The sequence below is a fragment of the Lepeophtheirus salmonis genome, chromosome 11 (assembly GCF_016086655.4).
Source record: "Lepeophtheirus salmonis chromosome 11, UVic_Lsal_1.4, whole genome shotgun sequence".
Taxonomy (NCBI): Eukaryota; Metazoa; Arthropoda; class Copepoda; order Siphonostomatoida; family Caligidae; genus Lepeophtheirus; species Lepeophtheirus salmonis.
In genome coordinates, this window is record NC_052141.2 from 16,639,906 (window position 1) to 16,661,354 (window position 21,449).

The 21,449-nt window shown below is 32.2% G+C and overlaps 1 protein-coding gene across 1 annotated transcript in view; it reads left to right on the top strand.

Moving 5' to 3' along the window:
* The first annotated feature begins 1,074 nt into the window (after positions 1–1,074).
* Positions 1,075–21,449, top strand: part of LOC121126197 (uncharacterized) — a 58,099-nt gene continuing 37,724 nt past the window's right edge. Inside the window, exon 1 of the mRNA XM_040721505.2 lies at positions 1,075–1,449. Within this exon, the coding sequence (XP_040577439.1) occupies positions 1,177–1,449 (273 nt within the window). The 5' untranslated portion in view covers positions 1,075–1,176. The remainder of the gene's footprint in view (positions 1,450–21,449) is intronic.

The following is a 21,449-nucleotide window of genomic DNA, read 5'->3' on the forward strand; positions in this document are numbered from 1 at the left end:
TTTTTTAACCTTTTCATTTATTTTGCAATCGTAAATATCAAATTAATATCCTATAAATATAAGATATAGAGAAAAAATAAAACTTTATTTTTAATAAATATTACTAGGAAATTTTCTCAATTCTAGATTTATGAGTTTTACCAATATTATTTATATATATTCGATAAAACACTTCACATAACGTTATTGTAGATAACTGAATTACTTTGGTATATCCAAAACCAGTGATCTAAAACTGGTTTAGATTTTCAGACCGTAATCCAACACCACTTATTCTATGGTTAATTTTCTTAACAATGAGTGCTTCTTTGGTCCATACAATCTTATTTCGATTTTAACTGTCTTGCTTTGAATTTTAATTTATTGTGTAGTAAAAATTTATAATAATATTGTAAAAGTTCTAGAAATCACACATAGATTGTCCTATTTTTTTAAATTCATCTCATTTTCAGTTAGAGCCAACTTACTTTAAAAAGACAGCTGGGAAAATAATTAATTCAGAATCTGTTCTTTAGTTTGTGAGCTATCGTGTTAAGTGTGACGCTTTTTTTGTTATTTTCTAAAAAATATATAAAATACAATTTTGTGTTGTAATTTTATACTGCTTCTGTATGGAATAAAATACCATTTAAGCTAAGCAATGGCTTGAAAAGTGTTTCCACACTAAAAAACGGCAAAATTGAAAAAACAAAAACAAATATGAAACAAAAAACTTATTTTCTTTGATAAACCAGGGACTTTTTAATCCGTGTGTTATTCTGTAAAGTAAGTAGCCGGAATTATAAAAATTATCTAGGAATAATTTAATAACAGACTTCGGAATTGATTTTGTTTTCTTTTCAAGTGGTGTTTAAATTAAACTCTTGACTAAATGTTTTTCCCAACATTTATAATCCAAATTGTGATAAATCAAAGAATTAAAAGTCGTCGAATAAAATTTTCAAAATGAGTAAGCTTATATCACCCCCCCCCTTTTTTTCTTTTAAAAACAACTCACTTTGCCATCGTCGGAGAAGGAGAAAAAGGAACTTCATTCTTTTCAAAGATTCCCTCTGCCCTTAAAAAAATAGTTTCCCGTCTTTAATAATTGTGTCAAGACTCCTTTTTGTTGAGGGTGTCCATCCAAATATTTACCTATACGCCATTAATTTAATCGCTGATAGAAATGAACACAGAATGGGTAACTTTATGAGAAAGAATAAAGAGTCAAACCTTCGTAAAAAATCTTTTTCAAATGGAAAAAAATATAGTTCAAGTACTTCAGACAGTCCAAACAACTCAGGAGACTCTTTTACAATACGCTCTCCTCCATCTTCCTCAAAGACTCCAGACACTACTCTACAGGCTCCAAACCTACCAAATTATGTAATTGAACCTCCGGAGCTTGAGACTGAGCATAGGAAATTGGTGGTCAAAACATGGGTAATACTCGAGAGGCACATTGCAGAGGTAAGGACTGATATTTGGTATTTCTAACTTTGTTCATCAGTGTGCTAATAGGTGGTCCATACTATTAGAGTCTATTTTACCTTAAATGGATGCTTTGGATCGTGGAGACGTTTCTTAGATCATAGATAGAAATATCGTTTAAATAGACAACAGACACAAAACTTCGTTAATAGTGCCTCCGATTAGGGGGGAGGGGGCAAGATTAATTCCAATTTCGTTTGAGACCCTCTCCAAACTATGGAGACGGTCCAGAAATACTAAAAACTGTTGTATCAACCCCCCGCGTACATTACTGTCAATTGTCAAGGAAAACATATTCCTTGTTGCCACTATAAAGGCACAGTACGGGGGAAGAGGATTGAGATCGCAGTGACCTCCCCGATGGTGTCCCAGATCATTTTTGTGAGCAGCTCTGGATTTTTGAATTTTTTTTGAGAAAAGCTTAAGACTAACAATTTCTTTTTCAAAAAATTTTATATTTTACATATAATTTTAGAAATTGTTTTGGAAAAAAAATATTTTTTAATGAATAACTCTGGATTTTTTATAATTTTTTCTTAAAAATTAAAAAAAAATATCAGAAAATTTGATGCTTGAAATCTAATTTTAGTTTTTTTTTTTCCCTAAAAATGTAATCTTTTAAGAATGGCAATGGATTTTACTTGTGATTTTTCATAAGGAGGAATACATCATTAGATTTTACTAGTGAAGGTGATGTATCTTGGTATTTTATTATTGTTGTTTGTATTTTGTCAGATGGAGTTGCACTGATTAAATAAAGTAAAATTGAGAAAGTGAATTATCCCATTCTCCATTGAAACTCCTCATGTTTGATTTAAGTAATTAATCACGAAGCTATAAAAAATTGAAATCTTTTATCAGAAGATTTCTTTTTTCATTTGTGAAACTTGAAAGAGTAGTCTAAAAGCGAATATCAAGTATGATTTTAATTGGTCTGAAAAAAAAGCTGATTTTGTATTTAGAATTTCCTTCTATTTCTTTCATATCTAACTTTTAACCCCCTATCTCCTGTATTAGTGAGTAAGGAGGAATAAACTTTTATTAAATATCATCGAAGGAAAACATTTTTTAGCGGAGTATCCATTATCTCTTGATGAACCTTTTTTTTAAGTCTATACATTACTTTCTATTAAATTATTCATATGTCATATAACATACGGCGGGCTGGCAAGCCTGAGTTTCACACATAGGTGGCACTATTTTTTTAATTAAGCTCATTTTCAGTTAGTTACAACTTCCAAAGGACAGCTGTAAAATTTCATGTCAATCTTTTCTTCAGTTTGTGAGTTATTGTACGCCGTGTAATACAGCATTGGTTATTTCCAAACTAATGGATACAAAAATCGTGTTTTGAATTTACACTGCTTCTTGGTGGTAAAAGTACTGTTCAAGCTAGCCAATGGCTTGTGAAGTGTTATGGAGGTTTTACTCCATTCAGCAAATAAAAATAAAGAAATGAATAATTATAATAATTTAGAAAAAGCCAATTTTCAACGAAAAAAAATATATTTTCTTTTTTAAACCCAAGATTTTTCGTGCCATGTGTTAAATGATAAAATTAAATAATTCATGGAATCAAAACGGTAATGCTTATAATAGCGAAGTTGTGGGATTTTAAGAGTCAATAGTTTAACCAAATGCTCATTAACCAATGCCTGCCCATGCTGGAAATGAAGTCTATGAGTGGTGCAAAGACTATTTCCAGCACATTTGCGACAAAATGTGCCGGACTTTGCTTTACCTTATCCATATCCATTTAACTTATTTGAGATATTTGAGGGAAATGCATAGGTTGTTATCAAAATCACTAGTGTACTACCTACCCGCCAAATAGTAGGTGTCCTCTCTAAGTTGTTCAGAATATGGGGAAACATATGGAATGATGGAATATTGATCAATTGTAGGACATATCAAACCGGTAAAATGGTTATCTTTAAAAATTACACAGGGGAATAATTAGGGGAGGAGGATTTTGTACAATATCATAAGAAATCCTGTTGTCTCAATAGCTGCTTATGCTCGCAGGAAGTCTATCAGTAGGAAGACAATGTACACACACCTTTATAAGATAATATTCGATTCACCCATCACAGGCGATAATTATATACGATTGTTAGAAGCAATTCTAGAATAAAGTTTATATATATACGACTCTAGTATGATATTTATATGCCTAAAAACATCTCAAAAGATCTCTAGGGCTCGGACAGGAGCCGGTTAATTAATTAGCCTATCATCATTATCATTTGTATTTAGTTATAAGCAGACATATTTGATATGGAAACATATTTGTTTTTAAACTATTAGATTCATTTTTATTAAATTAAATAAAAATACGCAAATATGTGCATTATATATTTACATTATCAAAATGTATTGTAAAAGTGGCATTGTATTGTGTGTAGTATGTGTGATAATTATAGAAGCAATCAAGATGTTGCCTATTACTGTATTCAAAACACCTAAAATTTGCATTTACACATTGGATCTTAGCAACCTTTTAACAAGGCAATATACCTAACAGAAAGAAGACAATTATCGCCTCCTAATCTTTTGCTAGCGTCCTATCTCAAAAATAGATAGAAACCGGAGCAATATAACATTTCGTCTAGCTTTTATGAATCGCCAGGCTTGAAAAGCAGAAATACTGTTATATTTCTAAACACTCCTTCCCTCATCAAATTATCCTTCATACAATGCTTTATAATTGCATCACGGATATTAAGTATTTTTAGAAACTTGTTATGCTTAGAAATGCACTCTGAAAATTTCAGGTTCTCACTCTTTTTTCAACTCCATTTCTTCCTAAGAAAATTTTTATAAATTTGTATGCTCTACCTCCTTTTCATGTTTTATGCTATTTATAGACAACGTTTGTCCATTTGTTTATTTGTGTCCCAGATGAGGACTCAGTTTAAGGAATGAGTCATTCAAAATGAAAAAAAGTTAACATTAAAAATATTGAGTGTGACTTTGGGTGTGTTTTAGGAACGAGCGCGTCTAGGTAAAGTACAGCCACCGGGCGTTTTTAGAGTCTTATTCCTAAGGAGGAAAAACCTGTGTACAAAGGGTACATAAAAAAACAAAAATTAAAATGGTAACATTGACAATTTGTAGAATTTTTTTGGAGAAGAGAAAGAATAAATCTCATGACTTCTCACTAGATCAGCAACAATCAGCTGTAACAAGAGAGAAAGGAGAAAATGATATAAACAAGAAAATTTGATAGAATAGTTACTCCGATGTCGATCACCGATTCAACTCTGAGTCAAACTAGGACTTACAATTTTAACTCTACAACAAATCTGCAGGATTAATTTCCTTTTTTTATGTGAATACACGAATGTTCAATCATGTTTTGAATATAATAGAATATATTTAGGATTAGATATCTAAGTATTGAGTGGCATTGCCATTACTCCGGCATTACCAAATATTACTACATGCAAATGTAAAATAGAAAAAAAGAAGCTTATTTTATATGCTGCAGGATATTATAAAATGCAATAAGTCTTTCAAGTGATGAAAAGATTGGGAAGCACTGATTTGAATAATGAAATGTACTGCGCAATAAAAAAATAACAGTATTTCCTAGCTGTGTTTAAATGCTGGTACTGGGGGTTGAAGTTGGGAGTATACCTTAAAAGCCACCGTGCTCAATATTTTGACGAGGAGTATAAAAAACTAAATATTCATCTGGAGAAAAATATATACTTCAACCATTTTTTATCCTTTGACAAAAAAGTTATCAATATATATATATAGTTCCAACTTTATGCTTCAATGATCCCATTGTATGGTAACATGACTATGAATAAATAAAATATTTTTTACTAGGCCTATATTCCTGGCAAATGTCAAACATTCTGAAATAAAATCAAAATCCATAGGTTATGTGCATTCTTTACTTATATTAGTACGTAACAAAGTTGCATTGAGTGGTGCTGTAATGCGGCAAAATAGTACAACTTTCTAAATGATAGTTTAGTACCGTCTATAAAATATATTTTTTTGTTTAGTTTTTTGGAAAAAAATTCAAACTTTCATAGGTATTTACAAAAAATATCAAATTTTTTGAAAAGTAAATTTCAAACATTATTTTTTTTCTCAATAAAATTTCAAAAGTGCAAAGTTGTTTAGTAAAACTTCAATTTTTGTTAAATAGCCATATAAGTTACCCATTTTTTAAGGAAAAAATATAATTATTAGGGAAAGTATTTCAAAAATTTACAGCTGATAACAAGGAATCAAATTTTTAATGTAAAAAATTTCAAAAATCCACAACTGTTCACAAAAAAAAACTATATAAAAAAGAAACCCCAAAAATAAAGGTATTAAATTTCATGGCAGACAACTAAACGATAATAATAATTACATTGTTATTTGATGCATTTTGTAATCTTAAAAATCAATTCAAATACTAACAATACTTGTTTGAATAAATTAATGTGTTAAATAATTTATTATTATTTTTATTGGCAAAACATTAAATTTTTATATTTGATAAAAATGTCAATGGAGTAATGTATTACTTTTTGGCATTCACAGCAGTACTCACCCATTTTTGGATGAGGTTTTGTGTAGCTTATAAAAAGTAGCTATACTCTATAAGAATAAGCTACCGTTCTATGGAAGATTTTAATATAATATCGATGATTTATTAACCCAGGCAAATATATGAGAGATATATAAAGAATATTAAACATATTTGGCTAAAAATACTTATTTTTTTCATTATAATGCTATATGGGAAGAAGATATTTTATTTCACTAAGTAATATAGCTTATTCTATAATATAATAGAGTAATTAAAAAGAAGGAAGAACACCTTCAATGACGTCCCAAGGGATACATTTCACCTTCTTTAGGAACCAACGTGTGGGATATACTGGATGACACCAGACTGGACCAGCGTTCTTCGTTCTAAATATGGAAAAATGAAATCAGTTAACTAATTCGCTGTCCCAAATATTTCGAAAATGCACAGAACACTCCTTCGAATCTGCACCGGGAAGGACAACATAATAGTTTTTTGAATTCTGGGACTCATTGAGACCTTCGTTAGCAAGGCTAGAAGGGAATTTGAGGCCTCGAAAGGGATATTGAGGTGGCAACAAGTGAGGCTGAGTTCAAGTGTTGAAGAAAAACATTTGACAACTTCATCTCCCTAGATCTAAGCCCCATTATTTTTTTTTAGTGTGAGTCGTGATGGAACAGCATACCAACCGAACCACTACAGCACAAAGTTGGATAAAGAAAGAATTCTAAATACTAAGTGGCAAAGGCCTGCTCGTGATATCGGCCTTGCGTAGAGACTGTAATTAAGGCTTGGAGGTGATATAACAAAAAAAATTAATCAGGATATATTAAAAAGTGACTCTGAAACGTCATAACATCTAAACTGCTCTCTTCCCAAACGTTCAAAATTGTCAGGGTGACAGCTTTCATTTTCTGTTTATTTTCTTGAACATACCGTTGGATAATATCTATGGTTATACGAGGGGGGTCTGAAAAGTTTCAAACCTCAAAGTCAAAATGAAAACACTTTTAAATAAAAGTTATCTATCATCCGTTGATAGTGATCCGCCAAAGTTTCAGCCCATTTGAACCTTTGTTGTTATGGAACAATCGATTGAGCGAGTTGATATGAGTGTCATCATGAAGATAGACCAAATCTTGTATGGAACTGTCAAAAAATATTTGTTGCCTAAAATGGCTGAACTTTAATGAGTAACTGTGAAAAAATCCTAGATAGGTATAACAACCTGTTTCAGCCATTTTGGAAAACCAATATTTTAGAACAGCTCCATACTCGATTTGGTCCATTTTCAAAAACACTTAGATCAACTGTTATACAACAACTGTGCCTCCAAAATGCCTGAAACTTTGTCACTAACTATCAACAGAGGCTAGATAGATGCGACTAGCTTTTGTTTACGAGTCCAGCCATCTTCAAGTTGACGTCAGAAACTTTGCAGACTACTTTCGTTAATGAGAGTCCTTGTTGGACTCGAAGGAGAATTGAGGATCGACATCTTTGTAATTCCTGCCTAAGTCAGGCTATAAACGGAGTTGCCTTTTTTAAAATTTATTTTATCTCATAACTGCTGGCAGCTGTTTTATTAAAACGTCATTACTGCTCAGCTGCTCACCTCCCAAGCTTTCTACAAATTGTTAGGATTGCAGTCTTCATTTTTTTTAAACAATGCCATTACATATTATTTGTATATCTGTGAATAACCTCCTATACCCAGTTTGAGGTTGAGCTATTATTTGGGATATTGAAACTTGTCCTAGATATTCAGAGATAGCACGGGGTAGAAATATAACATGCTTGGAGCCCATCTCCATAACCCAAGGGCTGGAGTATATTTTAGCAAAGGGGTCATAGATGAATAGAATCTTGGCAGTGGTTGAGTTTAATCTGCTATCGGGCCCAGTAATTCACCTGGACATCCTGTGGGCTAGGCTGTATAAACTAGGACACACGGCTGCGTTAGTGTTTAATGCACCTTGGGGTTCAGAAGTTCACCTTCACAAACTGTGAGCAAGGATGCATAGTTTCATATTAGGAGGGGTAGTTCATGCTTAGAAACGCAACGGCGATAGAGGTTAAACTGTATTGGAGTCCAGTAATTCAACTGTATAACTTTAGGGTTGGGTTTTTATAGGGTATTAAATAGTATCTTCGCAGACACATTTCTTCATAATTCAATGTTTTTAAGACTTATATGGGGGCCCTTACAAATAAATTATCCCCATTTCCTATTCTGTCATTGTGACAGCTAATTTTTGATATTCTTAATTGAATTTATTTGTCAAAGAATATAAATTTAATCCATACTCAACATTGAGAAAAATTATTCCATCTTGCTTTTGTATTAACGAGCCACTTATACACTCAAAATTTTACGAAGAACTACATTCCTTTTTGACTTATAAAACATTTTAATTAGTTTTTGCATATAAAAGAGTAAGTAAGACTTTAATGATGTATTATATAAAGTTTCACAAACTAAATATTTAAGAAAAAATTATAAGCCCTACAATCAATGACTACAACTAATAGTTTGCCTGTTGTTTTTGAACTTGGGACAATATATACACCGAGGGTTATAAAAATCCTTCTTATTTCATTGAATTTACATTTTTTGACACAAAACTTTTTAGTCTACTTCAGAAACTTTAAATTTAAATATATTTAATTTTGTGTTACTCTTAAAAATGCCATAGTTTATGACTTATTCTCATATTTATCTGTTTTATATCAAGGTTTTAATTAATTTTATAAAAATTTTTCTTAAAAGTTGATCCTTTGTTTTTCCTTTTGATTTCGTGGATTCTTTTTTTTTATTTATTGTGAGGTCTGAGACGTACAGATTTAAAAAGTTGCTAAAAGAAGAACAAATTATTACAAGATTATTTTATAATAAGGATTTATTTTATTAATAATGAAATATACTCATATAATTTTTTAATTGATATTTACGAGAGTAAAATGAATGAAATTGTGAAAAAAAAAAAAAAATAAGAAACAATATTGAAATAGCTTAATTAATATAACTTTTCAACTGTTTATCAAGTAATTAAATATGTTATATTTTTGGAATTTTTTTTAGCTAGTTCATTAATTACTTTATAAAAAGGAAATTGACGTACAGAGGCCTACAGAGTAATTTTATTTGTCTGCATCATCTTTTTGACTTCTACTTACTTTATCCAGTGCCTTTCCAACCTCAATATGCCTTCCCAGAATTGAGAGTCTGGAAGAAACAAATTTCTTTTGGTTTATCAACTGACGAAAGTTTGAGGGTGTCAAATCAGGAGAATGGAGAGCAAAATCCTGCAGTTATCCTGATGGCAACGTACTCTTGTGTGCAGATGGGTTTGCCTGGTGAAAGATAATTTGTTATTCCATAAGCCAGACATATTTTTGTATTTTTTTAAATTTTTATTATTTGGGCACATAAACACTAATATTATATTATATAAAATATGTAGGTAGAGGAATTGAGTTTTACATAACATAAACGGCAATAAAAAAATTCAAGCAATTAATACAACATGATTAGATGTAGCAAAACAAAAAAGAATAGAATATGACGAGTATATAAGTGATCATAAATAATAAAACATTTTAAAAACAAACAAACTAAAAATATCTTGCTGATATTTCCTGATAGTATCTTACCAAATCTACTCCCTATTGCCATCCATAACCCGACATATTTGGAATTCTGCATGAGAAGGGTGAGTATCGTGGTACAGCAGATATAATTTTTTTCCTAATTCTTCAGCTTCCAGAGGTTGATAAGTGCCTAACTTATTCACAATGAGAGCTTTAACAGTAGAAAAAACAAAACCCAATTCCTTAATATTATTAGAGGAATTCTTTATTATTTGATAATTCAAACAATGCCATCGCTTTTTTTAAATTAGATTCGATGTTTTCTTGCCCGTTGACATACATATTGTTCCCATTAAAATCCGAACATGAAAACAATCAACAAAGGTATGAATAGTAGAATTAAAAGTTATCTAACTGTCTTTTGATAGAGCGTCGTAAAAAATTAGATCTTTGAAGCTGTGCTACGAACCCCTTAACATCGTGAATGGGGACAAGTGAGTCTTGATTTTTTTGTTCCTAGGTTTAAGTAAGTCACTTCTTCCTAATTGTTGCTCATAACACATTTTCAAATGCCACGTAAAATTATAAATTTTAGCATTCAGCCGGCCAAGAAGTTTTGAGTAATATTCCCCCTGTAGCTGTTCAGCCTTTTTCAGAACAATCCGATCACAGGATCCCTTCAATAATTTTACAAACTCTATCGAACATTGATGAAGACTTCAGAAGAATCTTCTCCAGATATTTCAGTGATACAACGTAATTTAAATAATAAAATAGTCTATTTATATGTTAAGTTGGTTATTGTTATGAAAAAATTTACGTGGAAAATTCTGCGTAAAATATAGAAGAATATTTTACGTATATAGAAATGGTCGATCTAACAAAAGAATATTAAATTTTATTGGCTTATGTCTTTTCAGGAGTATTTCACACAATATAATTAGAATTGTTTCACACAAATTTTTTTTTTTTTGCACGAATATTGGATATTTTACAAGTTGTTAAACATGATGAACTTTTTTTTGTGAATTAGAATATGACACACATTTCTTAATATCTAATTAATCTGATTATAATTTTGTTTACTAATAAAAATTAATCAAAAAATATTAATTATATTAATAATTTATGAAATTAACAAGATTCACGGGGTTCAGCTTTTAGGGGGTACAACCATTTTTAAATTCAGCTGCCCACTTTTGAACAGTTGGCATTTTAAGAAGAGAGTCTTTGTCAACTTCACATGGAATTCCTTAGGGGTTAATCCATCCAAAACGAAAAAATTTATATCTGAAATTTTAACCATATAAACAAAAGTCACCAATGATCATTTCTGAAACAGTTTGTGTAAGCAAACAATTCAAGTTTTTCAATGTCAAAACGTTATGACATGCCCGAGTTACTAAGTTTATTGCCTGTTTCTTTTTTAGCATACCTTTAATGTACTGTAACTGTTGGAGTATATGTGAATTTGCTCCATAGTAGATTTCATTTTTAGTGAGCTTGTGTAAGCATGAGTGTCCTTAATTTATATTGCCCATTCTTTTTTATATTTTGTAATTACATCATAAATTCAAGGATTATGTATTTGAGCCATACTTTACATTGCATGCATTGGATATAAGGAATGCATATGTTTAAGATAAATATTTAATCAGGAATCTTACAGGTGATATATATATATATATATATGCAAATCCTATTGCCAATTTATTATATATACAGGGTGTAAATAAGTTTTGATCCCCCTCGTCTCTAAAGTCCATAAAGTTTGAATAATTCTGTTGGACACATTAATTAAAGGCTGGTCTTGCTTGCTGCTCTCAAAAGCAGTTACCAATGTCGTTGCACATAAGATGTCTTCTTCAAATCCTCCACATACCTCCTCAAAGTCCAATTAATGGCATTGAAAGCCTTGCTGTCTCATCAACTTGGCCGGACTCCTGGCGATTGTAGTCTCCACGTCCTCTGATATTCCAGAGTCTACCCCTGCCAGGGATGTCTTAAGGCTTTGACCTGAATCTAACATTCCTTTCATCTTGTAACAAGGCTCTGGGAGCATCCTCCGACCTTTATTATCTCCTCAACAGCGACTTGGGCGTTAAGCAAATGAGACGCTTCCTTGCTTCTTCGCCATTATGCTCACAACTGTTGATTTTTGAAAGTTTTTTTATGTTGTTGCTTATATACTTATATATTTTAAAATACTCTGCCTAAAGTAATCTAGATTGATTAAATTCTAGTCCAAGGTTGTACCTCGAACACTGTATGCATATTGATAAACTTGATTTAAATCCTACTATAAAAAACAGATATCCTGAAACACACTGTATCGTTATGGAGTCAATTGAGCAATAAATAACGCATAAAATGTTTGCATACGATATGAAATATACGTTCATTTATCATATCAAATTGATTTAAATTCCTATTAGGTACATTAATGCTACACATGGAACATTACTTATTATCAGTCATAAGTCCCTTGATTTATATTAATAGCTTATAATGTACAACTACGACAATTTATTCATTTTGCTTTCATTTTTTATAGTGTTGAATACATATTATGCATATTTTCTCGTATGATGAATCTTAACGACTATCGTTATGATTTTTATGAAGAAGAGTGCAGTATCATTTAAGATAGATATCCATGCTTATTTATATGTGAAAAGGTGTATTTGTTTAAAGGAATGATTTGATTTTATTTTGTCCTTATATTATTGACGAAAAGAATTTCATTTTTTTAAAATACATTAAGTTTATGTTAAGAGGGCGGGGATTTGAAATCCAGAACAAAGCTTGACCTCAATATCTTGGCCACCCACAAATCAATGTTTATGAATGTATGCTCTATGGATGTAACTGACAAAACTCTATAATGAATAATACAAAATCCTTTATATGTCCTTCGAATACAATACAATGCAGCCATTATTGTGTGCCTCCTTATTGTGGACACATGTCCAAGACGCAAATAACTACATACATAATAATGATAGAGACCTGAAATTATTTGAAATTTCCTAATTAGTTCAGTTTCTTCAAATCGGGTAATTGGAACCGGATTTATTCAGGGAAACCTCTATTTATAAAATCTTTATGTATTAGGTAAAGGAGTTGTGGTATCCTACATAGCTACCCGGACCTGAACCCTCTGTCTTACCTAGAAAAGAGTCCAATAAACGTGCATAGAGTACTATTGATTCCTTCTTACCTTTCATTCTCGAGGCAGTAGTCAACATGTACAATGTGTTCGTTCATTAAGATCTGTGCCAGGTTCAGGGGAAGGTTGAAGATTTAAAACCCCTGCCCTATTAGAAATATGGTATTTCTGTACAGATATGGAACAGTAATTTGGGTTGATTTCTAGACCTTCAAAAACGCAATTAAAAAAAGGCTTCAATTTATTGAAGTTGAGTATTTTAAAGATACTTTTTTTGCCTTTTATGTCTTAAATAACAATACTAAATTTGGGTTGTAGCCAGCAGGCAGAAATCCTGTTGCATAGTGTTATATATATATATGTTGAGAAGGGATCTGTGTAAAGAAAAAACTGTGGTATCCCCCCCCCCTTCCTCCCTACAAGTATCCACCTTCTGAAAAGAGCAAAAATCGACCTTTATTAACATCAGAAATCAAATCTTTTGGACGCCATCTCTTGGTGAGCCAGTCATCTATAGTTGAGTACTATTTGGACATGTTACAGAGATGTAAGACTATGTTGAAAAAGAAAATTTCAGCAAAAATTCTTGTGAAATTTTTAGGTCGGAAACTTTTCGGGCCACCATACAGAGAGCGGGGATCAAATTGTCGCCAAAATATTTTTCTAGAAAAAACAACACAAAATATCCATTTTTTAACTTTTTTATTGAAAATCAAAACTATGACGAGCATATAGGTATAGAGCAGCCATTCATTCGATATACTCACCGTTGGCATCAATAACAGCCTCAATAGGGCCTCTGAACCGGCGGCAGGCTCTTCTGACCATCTCATTGTCCATGTTGCAATCCTTGGTTACGACGTCATAACAGTTCTTGGTTAACCACTGCAAGGAGATTTTGGACACATGGCAGGGTGCTGAGTCCTGTTGCCACACCCAGGGCCTGTCTCCGGCCCCCCTTGGATCAAGGGCAGAACCCCCTTTCCCCTTAACATCTAGGTAGACCTCTGTATTGACCTTTAGATCTATTTCAAACATGTGGGGAGGCATAACATGACCTTCACTGCTGACCACCCCGAACACCCTGACCGTTGCAGGGAACTTGGTCTTCATTACCTTCCTCACATGGTTGGCGCAGGTGGCTATCCACCTGTTGTTCTGCTTGTTGACCTTCTGATCTTGATAGAAATTCTTTTCATCAGAGAAAAACCACAGCATCCCGGGCTGCTTTGGGTGCTTGAGCTTGTTGAGAAATTTTGTTGACTTCATCAGCCTTTTGTCCTTTGCCTTTTGGATCAAAATCTGGCCCACCTGCATCTTGTAGCTCCTGCACCTTAAATCCTCAGATACACCGTCCCTTATTGCTTTCTCATGGCAGCCCAGATCCCTCGCCATGGCCTTCATGTAACTGGTAGGGTCATTCTCAACCATCTTATTCACCTTGTCGACAAAGTCGGTGTCCCTGACCTTCCTGTCGGCGCCCTCCTCCTTGGGTGCCCTCTTTATGGTGGCATCAACATCCCAGGTGTCCTCTAGCTTCTTACGGATACGCTGAACAGTCCGTAAATTCACTCCTAAGGTTGAAGCAATCATTGAATTGTAGATTTCACCTCCATTATTAACCAATGCCATGACTACGGCGGACCTCGAAAGCTCCTCGTTCCACTTATAGCTCATTATCTCCTCATATGATGACAGCATGATGCTAACTGAACTACGTATCGTCAGCTGACAAAAATAGCTTTCCTATTTGGTAACTGGTTTTTATTTGATAATGTTGTCTTCAAGTTATCAAGGTTTAAAGTAGGCGACAATTTGATCCCGGCTCCCTGTATTGTATGATATGAAAAAAAAAATGTATTACAAGAAACTCCCCCTTTCTCCTCCTATTTTTTCTTTGCATATAATATTTAACATTTATTTCTGCATGTCAGGTTCTTCAAAAGTTCAATGAATTAAAACTTATTTCATTAATCAAAAATTCATTGAATTTGAAATTTATTTATAATTCAAAAATTACTACAAAATCACGGATTTATATCTAAATACGACTAAAAACTACTGATTATACTTTAAACATATTAGAATCCATTGCAAATGATGTCTTTCACAGATTTCTGAATGACTAAAGTCTAATGACCAGGAGCAACGTGAGGATTTTTTTATTTGAGAATGGAAGTTTTTTTTTTTTTTCAAATTTTCCGACTGTCTTTTACATTTTTTGTTACTTTAACATGAGCTACCTTTCATTTTTTGGTCAAAATTTATGTAATTTTCATGTTTTTATCGAATTGGAAATGAGATTTATACAAATCAAAATTTTCTTGCTAACTATTCTAGGTAGAATTTTGATTAGAAACTGGTCCAGACGAAACTTTTTAAAAGACCTTAATTAGTTCAGTCTTTTAAAAAAAAATAACGGTCTCATTTGTAACCAAAAACCAAAGCTAATATTTAGATCCAAACAAGAGTAGACTAAATTTATGCACTATATAAACTAAAGGTATAGGATAGAAATTGAGGAAAATTGATGTTTACAAAAATTCCTTATATAAAAGTTACAAATTAAAAAAAAAAAAAAATGTACAAATTTCTTTGCCAATTTATGAGAGTAAATATATTTTTTTTCTTTTATCAAATGTAAAAATAATTTTTTTTTATAATCTAGTGGTACACATTTTATCCTTTTTAATTTTTTCTCTAGGAGACCTTAACAAAATAGTCAGACTCAAGCTTTGTTCACTCCTTCCGATGGAGGCCTCTAGAGATTGGACAGTCCTGTGAGGATGAGCAAAAACCCTCTCCTCCAGACGTGCGTAGATAGAGTACTCCAATAGTTTTGTGTCAGGAGAGGAGGGCTCCCACATTTTAAGGGCTCAAAAGTCCAGAAAAATATCTCTCCGGAAGACATGGGTCTTAGTGGCGCGATGAAAAGCAACTCCGTCTTGAGTAGTGAAAATAAAGTTGTCCGGAACAAGGTAACACTTTCTTATTCAGAAGTTCGAACAAGCATCTCCATTAAGCTGCTCCTTTGTCCCCACAAGAATGGGATGACAGACTTTGCCTGTTCTGGCCACAACGCCCAAGACCATGTTTCCACCTGGATATATAGTTCTGAAGACAAGTCTTACTGAAGCTGAGGTATTGCCTGGAGGAAGGTTTGTGATGTAGCGGCTTTTCTGTTAATTCACAGTAAATTCAACAGTGGAAATTGGTTATCAGATAAGAACAATTTTGGCCCAAATTTTTGATGGCCATGAAAAAATTTAAAATCTTCTTTACGCTTTCCAAACGTCTCAGCTTTCTTTGTTGAGAGATACGATGTTTTGTTGTATTTCTCTTTAATTTTGCCCCAATGCCAGTCCTGATTGAAAACAATCAATCAATCCTGTCCCTCTGTTAAATATTGTGAGATGTCTAATCTTGAGGGAAATGAAAGATATGATAAAAAGATTTTCATTTAATATGGCAATGAAATTTCCTACATAGTATTCTCATTTGAAGAATTAAACAAGACTTATTTGAATAATGAACAATCTTTACTTCGCTGTAAAAAAAAAAATCGCTAACACACAATTTTTTTTATCCTTATTTTTGCTTCTTTTCTTCTACTCAGTGTTCTGAACTAGTTTTGTAAAGACCCTAAGTAAGGATCGAAGATTTCATAACAGTCCGATCTATTCGATGTACCACTTATCTGACCTGAAAGAAAAGAAAATGGATCCCTCATTTTTTTCTTCATATTTTTCATTATTCTTTAATTTAATATAATATCTAATTCTATGTTTGTCTTATATTGCATTATCATATATTTCGCAACATATTTACAATACTTTTAATAAATACCTGATATATCTTATTAGGCTTAATAAACCATCAACATTTTTATTAGAAATTCAATGTTCAAACATTTAAGGAACGGTCCCAAAAACTGCCAAAACCGGTCCTAAGACCCAGACAAATAAATAAAGACCAACAAAAGAATATTCTGAATTTATAACTAAATGGTTATTAATAAATAATTTTTGATGCATTTCATCTCTTCTTTTAACATATTTGATTCATTTAGATTTATTACTTTTGCAAACGACTTATAACGGAGGTTATGTTTTATCCTTGTTTGTTTGTTCGTTAGTTGGTTAGTCACCAGGACTTCGGTAAAAGTTATCATCAATTTTTGTCATACTTCGTACGAAGCTTATATATGGTCACAATAAGAGGTCAAATGGTTTTAAAAATATTTAGAGGTACCTCAACCGCTCCATGTTTTGACCTAAATATCAATTAAATCTTTATTGTAATAAAATTTTTTATAACACAATAAATTTAGTTGAATAAATTTGCAATCGAAAATATTTCTATTTTTTTTGCTAACGTTTGTTTCAAAATGGTGAAAAAGAGCAGAAATTTCCATAATTTGCACTTTTGCTGTGTGTCTATCGGTTTGCACATAAAAGAAATATTATTTTTATAAACAATTTATGTTTTTAAAATCATAAACAATGGTCAATTTATTACTTGAACTAGATAGAGCAGGTTAAATTACTATAAGTTTGACTTTTTCTGACCTTTTATCGATATACATGCCTTTATAACCCATGTTCATCTTATTAATTCAAAACCTTTTTCGTAGTCATAATTATGAACTATTATTGGGTAGTTTTGCTTTTAAATGAACTCAAGAAGTAAAATCAAAAATATTGTTTTAAATATTAGATTTATAATTGATTAGTCATTAAATATACCAGGTTGAATTCAGTGAATACAGGGGGGAAAAAATAATAAATAACTACAAAATTTGGTTATATGTATCAATATTTTTATAATTATTTAGTTTTTTACATTTATTTTTGGCTTATTAATTATACCAAATATTGTGATGTGCACATTTCCCAATTGATAATACAATATAGAATAATAACTCAAAAAGTTAGCCATTCAAGAATATGAAGTAAGTATGCTGTTATTATTTAAATCAAAATTAATGAACTATTCTCAGCGTAGAAAAAAAAATGACACGCACATAATACTGTTTACTGTAACACATAAATCAATTAATCATCATCTATTCTTCCTTCGGCTTCTCTCTATAGCCTTTATTCTACAATGAATATTTACGTTATATATATATTGTGCATCCTTTGCTAAAAAGATGATTGCTAACTTTAACGTATATAAACTTGATTTTTGATAACTTTTTTTAAATTAACTTGCAAGAAAATGTTAAAGGAAATATATGTAGCCCTCCTATGTTGAAACACTTACTTTAAGCCAGTTCTTTTTTATTCAAAAACTTTTTTATTTCAATTTAAATATGTTGTCAGTTTGGAAGATATATCTTTTGTGATCCGTGACTTCACATAGATTCTTTGATGTTTCTGAACTAAACAAGGAGTGATATTTCACAAACTCAATTAGGTTTTGCCATTGGATTTTTAAGCATACAAAATACAATTCCCTCTACATGAATTTAAGTGATTGACCCTTGGTTCACTCCAAATATTAGTAGAACTCAATGTCGAGACTCTATACAATCGAGTGTGTCCGTTATATAGAAAAAAGGGAAAAAAGAGGTATATTAGGGTATATCGTACTAACAAAAGTTGAAAATTTAGTATCTATGTATATCTTTAATCATGTATTTTATTCCTATAAATAAGAAAATACCCATCAAATGTCCAAAAACATGGTCTTTTATTGACGAGTTTTAATTTGAAAATTTTTAAAATGTCGAAAAAAATTAAGTTAAATATTGTTTCTTTAAAATTATCGATTTGAACACAGTTACATATTTTTTAATAAGTATTATAGATAAAACATGTATTTTGTAAGCAAATTTTAACAATCTTTGTCTAACTTACCTCTAGGTATGAGTATTTCAGTTCAAACACGATGCCAAAAAATAAATATTATCCTTTGGTACTGCGTATTACACGCATTTTTTAAATTATTTTTTTTTGACGTATCTCTTCATTTTTACTACTAGCATCTCGTTTTTTGATACCAAATGAGAAATATATTTTGGTTTTTTAGTTATTGCAACCAAGATACCCTATTTTATCAATGTACATTTTTTTATAAAACTGACTGTCTATTAAAAGCTTAAAAATACGACCTTTTATAAAGTATTCCTTCTTAACTTTTTTGTTTCAGTTTTTATTTGGCATTGGTTTTTATTAAGATCGAAAGATAAGTATTGACTAAAATCCATTTAAAAAACAGTTGTTTGTCTGTTAAATAGAATTAGTATAGAGTTGTGTAAAAACAATATATAAAAATGATTGAAATCATGTAGTCTTTTAATTAAACTCATATTTTATATAATTATGTACTGTAAAGAATTGATGACTCATTTTTTCAACAACGAGTGTGTGTGGACAAAGGTCATATTAAATATAAAAATATATTTTAATACTGTGATTTGAGATTAGATTTAGCAACGAGTGTTTTAGCCGGATATGTTCCATAGACTTAAATACTCATCACACCACGTCATTAGATAAATCTGAAATTGTTATTTTTCATAATATTAGGAGATTGCTCCAAGTATTGTGTAACTACAATTGAGTGTGCTCAAGAAAAACGGGGAGTAACAATGAGGATTGCCGGAAACTTATCTTTTATATTATTAGAGCAAGCATTGTATGTTAGTCGACGCATAATTACTCATGGAAATGCGTATATTAAAGCTAAAATGTTTACCTTAGCAACGAACTTATACGGAGCCTATTATTTTGTCTCTGTTTGTTTCTTAGTCAGAAGGATTACAGCAAAAGTTATACATCAAATTTTGATCAAACTTGGTACAAGTATTATTATCTGATATGTTCACAATATGAGTTCATAAATTTTTTGAGAGGTCAAATGTGAAGATAACACAAAAAATTATATAGTGTTAATAAAATTGGCTCATTTAACACAAAATCAAATTTTGGAAAAAATGCCCATAAGTTGAGGGTTGACGTCTCCACACGGCGGCGGAAAGCCTTGCAGGAGATGATAATGAACTTATCAGACAAGTTGTTCTACTCCTTCACAATGGCGGCCTTCGGGGAGTCCACGTTCGGATGAGATGTCCTGTTAGTCTCCCTTCCAAAGTGCCCCACACAGAAAAGTTCTAGGCATTTAAATCCGGTGAAGATGATGGCCACATTTCCTTTAGCCAAAAATCAGCAATGTTGTCGGTACATAACTTCTGGTATTTGGTGGATGTGTGGGAGGGTGCACCATCTTGGGCCCTCACATAGTTGTCCTCTGGGTAGGTGTTCTTGACCCATGGCGGTATGGGGAAATTTAGCAGCTTGTACTAGGCCTCCTGGCCGATTATCACCCCAGCCTTAAAAAAGAAGAGATACATCTTCATGCTGTTGAACGCCACGACCCCCAGGACCATTGTTTGGGCCGGATGTGTTGTACGGAACACCCCTTTCACCTCCTCTGGTGATCCCTTAAGCCGACAGTCGTTTCGACGATTGTAGACTAGGTCTACGGTGAAAATATTTTCGTCATAAATTTTTTTTTACTGTGGATCCATTTGCTTTGATCCATATACGAACTTTTTGGCACCTTGGCAGTCTCCTTTCCTTCAGAGTGTCCATCAACAGGTGGTGTGGTATACTTGTGTAAGAGGACTACCCCAAGTCCTCATACACGGCCCCCCTTATTGTCCCCTCGCTTATTTCAAACTTGTTAAAGAGGCGATTCATAGATTTTGTGGGGTCCTCCTTAATCTTCAGGTCCCCCCGGAAACTCAGAATCCCTTTTCAAGTTGTGTTCCCTGCTTCTGTCTTTCTTTCAGATGTCTTTTTTACCTGGCCCACCTTGAAAATGAGGCTCCTGGACCACTTCACAATATCCATAATCTTGGCAACCTCAATTTTGGCATCCAAAAAATCTGAAATCGTCTGCCTTTTTGCTTCTTGCTCACTCATGATGAAAGATTTGAGAAATGTTTATTATTGTTTTTGTTTTTTTAAATGTTCCTTATTATTGTTTACTCATGCAAAAAGTACAGGAGATTTGAAATGTGTAGGAAACAATCACAAAATTTCTCTATTTTATTTTCGTAATTAGCATTTATTAAGAGTCAACGTTTTGCTTCCGAACCCTGTATTTATATAATCTCTAATGAAAAGTTGGAATGTAACAATATCATACCTTCATACATGTTTTAAAACCATTTTTAAACCACAAAACTAGAACAGGAGAAAATACAATTTTTTTACTTCACCTATACCTAAAAAAATAAATTTTATGGAATATATTCGAGCAAATTATAGACTTACTAGCAAAGATTTAACTGTCATCTGGATGGCCAAACAGGGATCAGAAAACACATTGGCAGTATGTGTGCCTCAAGGTATTCCGCGACAAAATAATCCATCCATCGGGGCTTCTGGGGTTGCCACTGATCCTTAATCACGACGTCGTAGCAGTTTTTCTCAAGCCAGGTAAAAAAACTTGTTACACACTTGACAGGGTGCAGAGTCATCCTAATCATTCACAAGGACGGCTGCTGTGGTGTTGAAGATTTCACAGTTGCTGATTTGTCCTTGAATATTAATTAGACACAAAACTACGGCGCCTCTCCGTTCCTCGTCCGTGGATCCCCAGAAGATCCGTGTTAGAGTTATTTTATTGTGACAAAATTAGACTGAATGAATGCGTTTCTTCTGTATATTA